Source organism: Montipora foliosa, chromosome 12, assembly GCF_036669935.1.
Source record: "Montipora foliosa isolate CH-2021 chromosome 12, ASM3666993v2, whole genome shotgun sequence".
NCBI classification, from domain to species: domain Eukaryota; kingdom Metazoa; phylum Cnidaria; class Anthozoa; order Scleractinia; family Acroporidae; genus Montipora; species Montipora foliosa.
The window spans coordinates 29,210,249-29,220,248 of NC_090880.1; the positions used below are offsets into that span (position 1 = coordinate 29,210,249).

The 10,000-nt window shown below is 38.3% G+C and overlaps 1 protein-coding gene across 1 annotated transcript in view; it reads left to right on the top strand.

Annotated features, from left to right (window-relative positions):
• The first annotated feature begins 2,632 nt into the window (after positions 1-2,632).
• Positions 2,633-10,000, top strand: part of LOC137980095 (TNF receptor-associated factor 4-like) — a 22,891-nt gene continuing 15,523 nt past the window's right edge. Inside the window, exon 1 of the mRNA XM_068827450.1 lies at positions 2,633-2,823. Coding sequence (XP_068683551.1) covers positions 2,651-2,823 — 173 coding nt within the window. The 5' untranslated portion in view covers positions 2,633-2,650. The remainder of the gene's footprint in view (positions 2,824-10,000) is intronic.

Consider the following 10,000-nt stretch of genomic DNA (forward strand, 5'->3'; position numbering starts at 1 on the left):
GCTGAAAAACCATGTTTTTCGTCGTTTCCTATTGTCGATCGCTAAGGTATTTTTTTTAGTGGCATTTTCGTTTAAGAATTTCTCCAAAACAAACTTAACCGCTGTTTTTTGTTGTTTTTAAAATTTGCACACAACTCTGGGTTTGTTTGTTTGCGTTGTCATGGAAAATAATCCTTTTTCGGATTTTGCGTTTTTTGGACGCTGAAGAAGCCATTGATCCGAGATCACAAATCCTGTTTTGGATTTTTCCAAAAAAACGCACCCTGAGTCGGGATCTTTTCTTATATTAGAGTGAGCCTCCCCATTGTATCGTGAAAACACGAGCAAGATCTATTCTGTAACTGGTGAAATAAACGTTCGTTGAAAACACGTTAAGCATAAATTAAAGCGTGAATCTGCAATAGTGTGAGAGGTCACCCAGTTTCCGTAAAAGTTGTTAACTAAGTTTAACTGTAGGATACCCGGCCACTCAAAAGCAGTTTTAAAAAATTGCGGGCACGTGGCCACACGGCTACTCTGTTACGCTCAAATGCGCAAACTGGGGCTACGCTTCTACGTGGCTACGTAGCTCAGTTTAACAATACTATTAAACCTTAGCGTATACCTCCTTCCAATAAAGTGTCAAAAAAGGCGAGCGCATCCCATAGCGATGATAGTCACTGCATAACCCATGGAACTTACATAGCCGCGTAGCCACAGCTTACCCACGTTAACAGCGCACTCGTGCTCAGTCACTCACTCATTTAGCCAGTTAGTAGCCACTTAGCCGGGAACGAGGAAGCGTTGCTTCGAGTGGCGGCGTATTCTGTAATTAGGGACTGGTCATATTTTATGGGAGGGTGTGGGTCAGGATAGGGGGGGGGGGGGGGGGGGGGGGACCATAATTGTTGTGCATGAAAAAAACGGTGGATCAAGGAAAATGTAGATGTAGATGAACTTTACTTAAACACGGTAAACGGCTCAGGAAGCTGGTTTTCAGACATGCCGTTTAAAGTGTAGACAAAAATCACCCTATACATTGGAGTATGGCCTTGAAAATTATGCATCAATTTTATTGTAGAAACATACCCCAGCCCCCCCCCCCTCCCTCTAGAATCTCCAGCTCTGTCAGTGGGGGCCCTCAGCACTCAGGGACTGTGCAATAATTACCTGGAGGGGGGGACTGGGAAATGGGTGAAATGTGCCCCACAACTAAGTCATACCCTCCCCCCTCTCATGAAGCAAAAATTAATTTCAACCTTCCCTCACATAATGATAATATTAAGGTTAACCCTCTCCCCCCTTGAAAAAAGTCTCCTCCCATTGATTTCCTCATACCTAGTTCACTTGTTGGATTTATTCCTCCGCTACAAACATCACTTGAAGAGTCATCAGAATCACTGGACTCTGAGCTTGTGTCGTCTTCGCATGAATTGGGAGATTCCTCACGTACTTTAAATTTGTATTGGTATTAAAATTTCAACAGTCGGGATTTTCATTCTGCTAAATTATGATGCCACGTGTGCTAACATTGGCATCTTTCTTTTTCATTGAATAACATTATAGTGCTACTGTTGCAACTTTAATTAAAATTTCCTGTTTTATTAAAACCTGGTGCAAATAAAGTAGCAATGCCTTAACATATATAACAGGGGCATTCCTTTCCTACTGCATGACAGATAGGAAAACAACAATTCATACATCAGAACACATGAGAGTTGATAAATTTGTCAGTTTTATGCCAATGTTAGAATTTATATTTGAACTCATAACTCTTCCACTACTCTTCCAGTTTGCAAAAAGGAATGCAAAAGTAATGCCCCTACATGTATTAAATTTTACATCCAACCCCCCCTCTCCTGTTGTCATTTTCTCCTATGACCTGCCTTTAATTTTCCAACCCCCCCCCCCCTTTCCTCCAGGTAATTACTGCACAGTCCCTCACTTGCAACCCTAAAGCGCAAAAAAAAAAAAAACTGTCTACAGGTGCGGTGTGGATGGCAACGCGAGAGTAGGGGCATGAGGGGAGTGGTCCACTAATTTTTCTGATTGGATTCAAGGGTGGGCTATACATTGAATTTTGCTTCACTAGGAGGGGTGGGCCACTAAAATTGTGTCTTCCAAAATTGGATTTTTCCGGCCCACCCCCTCCGGTACTTTATAATCAGTCCCTTACTCCAAGTGCTACTTAAGGAGCTAGAAGAAATCGGCAAAACCAACAAACTAGTCAGTTTAGGTCCTGTCTGGAAATCGAGGCATTGTTTCTAAACAAGAAGAAGTAAAAAGAAAACTTCACTTGTGTTGAATTTGCAACAATGTATATCTTTTCTTTACTACGCGGTATCCATAACTTTCTTGCGCGTTGTCATAAAGCGAAAACGGAAGTTCATGCGAGTGACGTTATCATCAGGGATGTATATGTACGCGCAATGCCAAGGGGGAGTTTTGGTTGTAAAATGGCAATTCCCAAATAAACCTTCTTGAATTGCATATTGCCTTGTGTTCTGTCTTTACGGGCGAGGGCAACACAGGTTGTTGATTTGTATCCCGTAACGAGCTATTGTAGTCTCCTTCGCAGCCCTTTTTTGCGATGTCACGCAATACTCCGTAAGGTGAGGGGAGGGATTCGGAGGGGAGCGTTGCGTGAAATCTCACAAACGAATGACAAATCATGGCGGAAGCTCAAGTCAGACCTTTGCCTAGCGGATACGACGACACGTTTGTAGATGCCGTGGAAGATGATTTGCTTTGTCCAATATGTCAGCTGCCGCTAAAGGAGGCGGTTCAAACGGGAGTGTGCGGTCATCGATTCTGCAGACAGTGTCTTGAGGAACATTTCATGAGGTAATTCCCGTCTTGGGGATCGGCTATTCATCAAGTTACGAGTTGAGTTGAGTTTGAGTTGAGTTTGAGTTAAGTTTGAGTAAAGATTGAGTTATAGTTTTTGGCGTTTTTCGCAATTAAAAGTAGTAAATATCGATAGCGTTGAAAGATATATTTGCAAAAATGTTTGCATAAAGGCATGGCTTTCCAATGATCAAAAGAATCTTATAATTATTAAACCTTTCACGGTTTCATTCTCGTTGCTGCTGTTAAGTCTATCGACGTCAAAACGATGTCTTCTTAGAGGGATACATGGGCTTTATTGTTAAGCCAGTTAGAGCCGGCTCGGCGGCTAAACGATGAACCGTATTTGTCGTCCGGCATCACGGTCGATCATCACAAGAACGCTGTAAACAAAAGAGGAAAACATCTGACGAAGTGAGCCCGCACTACGCTTTTTGGGTTGGTACTTTAAGTAGGGTTATTAAAGTGTATCATAATAGTATGTAATTATATCATGGATGTATTAAAGCCTTAAATTGTTATATATAAAGGTGTATGCCTGTGAATTTCCATGTATACCCATATATATTCATGTATACCCATGAATATCCATGTATATCCATGTATATCCATGCATATCAATGTATACGCATGTATGTCCATGTATACCCATGTATATCCATGTATAACCATGTATGTCCATGTATACCCATGTACATCCATGTATAACCATGTATAGCCATGTATATCCATGTATATCCATGTATATCCATATACAGCCATGTATTTCCATGTATACCCATGTTCAGCCATGTATATCCATGTATAACCATGTATAGCCATGTATATCCATGTATACCCATGTATCGTTATGTGTACCCATGTTAATCCATGTATAACCTTGTATATCCATGTATACCCATGTATATCTATGTAAACCCATGTATGTCCATGTATACCCATGTATATCCATGTATATCCATGTATAACTATGTATAGCCATGTATATCCATGTATATCCATGTACAGCCATGTATTTCCATGTATACTCATGTTCAGCCATGTATATCCATGTATATCCATATACAGCCATGTATTTCCATGTATACCCATGTTCAGCCATGTATATCCATGTATAACCATGTATAGCCATGTATATCCATGTATACCCATGTATCTCTATGTGTACCCATGTAAATCCATGTATAACCTTGTATATCCATGTATACCCATGTATGTCCATGTACACCCATGTATATCCATGTATAACCATGTATACCCATGTAATGTCCATGTGTACGTATACCCATGTATATCCATGTATAGCCATGTATAGCCATGTATATATCTATGTATATTCATGTATATCCATGTACACCCATGTATTTCCATGTATACCCATGCTCAGCCATGTATATCCATGTATATCCATGTACAGCCATGTATATCCATGTATGCCCATGTATACTCATGTATACTCATGTATATCCATGTATAACCATGCATATCCATTTATATCCATGTACACCCATGTATTTCCATGTATACTCATGTGCAGCCATGTATATCCATGTATATCCATGTAAAGCCATGTATATCCGTGTATACCTATGTATACCCATGTAAATCCATGTATAACCTTGTAAATCCATGTACACCCATGTATGTCCATGTATACCCATGTATATCCATGTATAACCATGTATGTCCATGTATACCCATGTATGTCCATGTATACCCATGTATATCCATGTATAACCATGTATGTCTATGTATACCCATGTATATCCATGTATAATCATGTACAGCCAATTGTATATCCATGTATACCCATATATATTCATGTATACCCATGTATACTCATGTATACCCATGTATATCCATGTATATCCATGTACATCCATGTATTTCCATGTATACCCATGTTCAGCCATGTATATCCATGTATATCCATGTACAATCATGTATATCCATGTTTACCCATGTATCTCTATGTATACCCATGTAAATCCATGTATAACGTTGTATATCCATGTGTTCCCATGTATATCCATGTATAAGCATGTATAGCCACGTATATCCATGTATATCCATGTATATCCATGTATAACCATGTATAGCCATGTATATTCATGTATACCCATGTATCTCTATATATACCCATGTAAATCCATGTATGACCTTGTATATTCATGTATACCCATGGATGTCCATGTATACCCATGTATGTCCATGTATACCCATGTATATCCATGCATACCCATGCGTGTCCATGTATATCCATGTTCAACCATGTATATCCATGTATATCCATGTACAGCCATGTATATCCATGTATACACATGTGTATCTATCTATACCCATGTATATCCATGTATAACCTTGTATATCCATGTACACCCATGTATGTCCATGTCTACCCATATATATTCATGTATACCCATGTATACTCATGTATACTCATGTATATCCATGTATAATCATGTATGTTCATGTATACCTATGTATGTCCATGTATATCCATGTACAGCCATGTATGTCCATGTATACCCATGTATATCCATGTATACCCACGTATGTTGATGTATACCCATGTGTACCCATGTACAGCCATGTGTATTCATATACAGTCATGTATACCCATGTATGTCCATGTATATCCATGTATATCCATGTATACCCATGTATGTCTATGTAAACCCATGTATATTCACGTGTATCCATGTATATCCATGTATACCCATACATATCCATGTAGACCCATGTATACTCATGTATATCCATGTACAGCCATGTATATACATGGATACCCACGTATGTTTAGGTATACCCATGTGTATCCATGTATGTTCATATATACCCATGTATATCAATATATACCCATGTGCAGCCATATATGCCCATGTACACCCATGTATATCCATGTATACCCATGTATAACACTTCTTACCTTACCGCTTCTTACCTTTTCGCGTACTTCTAAGCTTCGAAATTGATCCAAACTTTCCCCAAAAACCTTTTTCTTGTGCTTTATACCAAGAGAAATTTCGATTTCTGGCGTAAACAATTTTAGCTTATTTACCATATATGGTCAAACTAAGGTATATGAGCTGATAACCGAGATTGAGTGAACCAATCAGAGCACAAGAATTGCATTATCCGAGGTTGAGAATTTAATAAACAAGAGTATACATATATATACATGGGTATACCTAGGGAAACATGGATATACATGGGTATACATGGATATACATGGAAGCACATGGTTATACATGGGTGTACATGGGTAAACATGGGTATACATGGATATACATGGGTATACATAGGGAAACATGAATATACATGGGTATACATGGATGTATGTGGAAGCACATGGTTATACATGGGTGTACATGGATAAACACGGGTATACATGGATATTCCTGGCTTTGATATTTGAATACATGGACATACATGGCTATACATACAAAAATATGATTATACATGAATATACATTGTTATTAAATTCTCAACCTCGGATAATGCATTTCGCGTGCTCTGATTGGTTCACTCAATCTCGGTTATCAGCTCATATACCTTGGTTTGACCTTATGTGGTAAATGATTGCGTTAAGCGTTGCTAAACTAAAAATGTTTTCGTCGGAATGCCAAATTTCTCTTTGAATAAAGTCAAAAAGGAGAAAAAAAACTCTTTTTGTGGAAAGTTTGGATCAATTCCGACGTTTAGAAGTACGCGAAAAGGCAAGAAATGTTTTTGTGATGAGCCTGCGTTTGTCTGACAACAAGGTATTACACAACATCGCATCAGTTCTCATCAAGTTTTTTTCGATTTCGCTCGGATTTGCTGGCTTTTTCCGCTCGTATTTCGTACTTCCAAATTTTTGGAGTTGAAGGAATTTAATAAAACAATTATTCCATTCGCGCTTGTTGGATATGAGACTGGTTATAGCCAACTCGGCGCTACGCGCCTCGTTGGCTATTTACCATCTCATATCGAACGCGCGCTTATGCAATAATTGTTAAATATACATGGGTATACATGGATATACATGGATATACATGGATATACATGGGTATATAGGGATACACATAGGCATACAGGGATATACATGGCTGTGCATTGATATACATAGGTATACATGGAGATACATGCCTTTACATGGAAATACATGGATATACATGGCTGTACATGGATATACATGATAAGACATGAATATACATGGCTATACATGGATATGCATGGGCATACATGGATATACATGGTTGTACATGGATATACATGCCTGTATGTGGATATACACGGGTATACATGGATATACATGGCTGTACATGGATATACACGATAATATATGGGTATACATGAATATACATGGCTGTATATGGATATTTATGGATATACACGGGTGTACATAGATGTACATGGCTGTACATTGATATACATGGACATACATGGCTTTACATGAGCATACATGGGTATACATTCGTATACATGGAAATACATGGCTGTACATGGATATACTTGGATATGCATTATAATACAAGGATATACAAGTCTATACATGGATATACATGGGTATAAATAGAGATGCATGGGTATACATGGATATACATGGCTGTACATGGATATACATGATAATACATGAATATACATGGGTATACATGGATATGCATGGGCATACATGGATATACATGGTTGTACATGGATATACTTGGATATACATTATAATACAAGGATATACAAGGCTATACATGGATATACATGGGTATAAATAGAGATGCATGGGTATACATGGGTATACATGGCTTACTTGGATATTTAACAATTATTCCATAAGCGCGCGTTGGATATGAGATGGTAAATAGCCAACGAGGCGCGTAGCGCCGAGTTGGCTATAACCAGTCTCATATCCAACAAGCGCGAATGGAATAATTGTTTTATTAAATTCCTTCAACTCCAAAAATTTGGAAGTACGAAATACGAGCGGAAAAAACGAGCAAATCCGAGCGAAATCGAAAAAAACTTGATGAGAACTGATGCGATGTTGTGTAATACCTTGTTGTCAGACAGACGCAGGCTCATCACAAGAACATTTCTTGCCTTTTCGCGTACTTCTAAACGTCGGAATTGATCCAAACTTTCCACACAAAAATGAATGAAGGGGTAGTTTCTAAAGAAACTGTGGTGCTGCGTCGGTGGGGAAGTAGTATACAAAAATTTGGTTTTATCAACGGAGTTGATAATGTAAATTGGCCACCGTACGTAGGCCACCGTAGAATCTCTGTACGGTGGCCAATTTACATTATCAACTCCGTTGATAAAACCAAATTTTTGTTTTCACAAAAAAAGTTTTTTTTCTCCTTTTTGGCTTTATTCAAAGAGAAATTTGGCATTCCAACGAAAACATTTTTAGTTTAGCAACGCTTAACGCAATCATTTACCATATAAGGTCAAACCAAGGTATATGAGCTGATAACCGAGATTGAGTGAACCAATGAGAGCACGCGAAATGCATTATCCGAGGTTGAGAATTTAATAAACATGGATATACATGGCTGAACATGGGTATACATGGAAGCACATGGTTATACATTGATATACATGGGTATATATGGATACACATAGGCATACATGGATATACATGGCTGTGCATTGATATACATAGGTATACATGGAGATACATGCCTTTACATCGAAATACATGGATATACATGGCTGTACATGGATATACATGATAATACATGAATATACACGGGTATACATGGATATGCATAGGCATACATGGATATACATGGTTGTACATGGATATACATGCCTGTATGTGGATATGCACGGGTATACATTGATATACATGGCTGTACATGGATATACACTATAATACATGGGTATACATACGTCTACATGGATATACACGGATGTACATGGATATACATGGATATACATGGCTGTACATAGATATACATGGATATACATGGCTGTACATGGGCATACATGGATATACATTCGTATACATGGAAATACATGGATATACTTGGATATACATTATAATACAAGGATATACAAGGTTATACATGGATAAACATGGGTATACGTAGAGATACATCGGTGTACATGGCTGTACATGGATATACATGGCTGAACATGGGTATACATGGAGCACATGGGTATACATGGATATGCATGGATATACATGGGTATATGTGGATACACATAGGCATACATGGATATACATGGCTGTGCATTGATATACATAGGTATACATGGAGATACGTGCCTTTACATGGAAATACATGGATGAACATGGCTGTACATGGATATACATGATAATACATGAATATACACGGGTATACATGGATATGCATGGGCATACATGGATATACATGGTTGTACATGGATATACATGCCTGTATGTGGATATACACTGGTATACATGGATATACATGGCTGTACATGGATATAGATGGACAAACATGGGTATGCATGTGTATACATGGACATACATGGGAATACATGGAAATACATGTGTATAGAGAGAGATATATGGGCATAGATGGATATACATGTATATACTTTGCTATAGGTGCCTATATATGCTGATATACCTCTTTTATATCATTTATGCGCTTTATGATACACTTTAATAACCCTACTTAAAGTACATACCGCTTTTTGCTCACAACCGCTAAAATTCTAAAAATCAATGCGTCAAGACGATTGCCACGTTTGCGACTCACCGAAGTTTTGTAATTTTGGCAGTTAAACGAGCCGAGATTTAAATGTGTGAAAATGTTTGACCTAGTTGCAGATGTCGGAAAACCATTTCACTGCAAAGTTGAGAGAGACAAGATGTTGAAAGTAATGCTTGATTGTTTCGCCTGGCCTTGATGGTATTATATTTTTCTTTAAAGTGGTATTAAGTGGTAACTTAAACTGCAAGTTATGAAATTAAATGCATGCTAATCCCTACTTCGGTCCGCTATGATGTCTAGTTGCCTTGCTACAATCCCAGCCAAAAGCATGGTGACACAGACAGCTGTCCCAGAAATTTTTGACCGAGATTGGGTGGGGTCTAAAACAAAGGTCACTTTCAGTTTGACGGGTCACTCGTACAACCCTCAATTTGGCTAACCCTAGGCCTAACAAACAAAGTTTAGGCCTAATCAATTAGGGTTTTGGGTTACTTTCCAAAAGGTAAAAT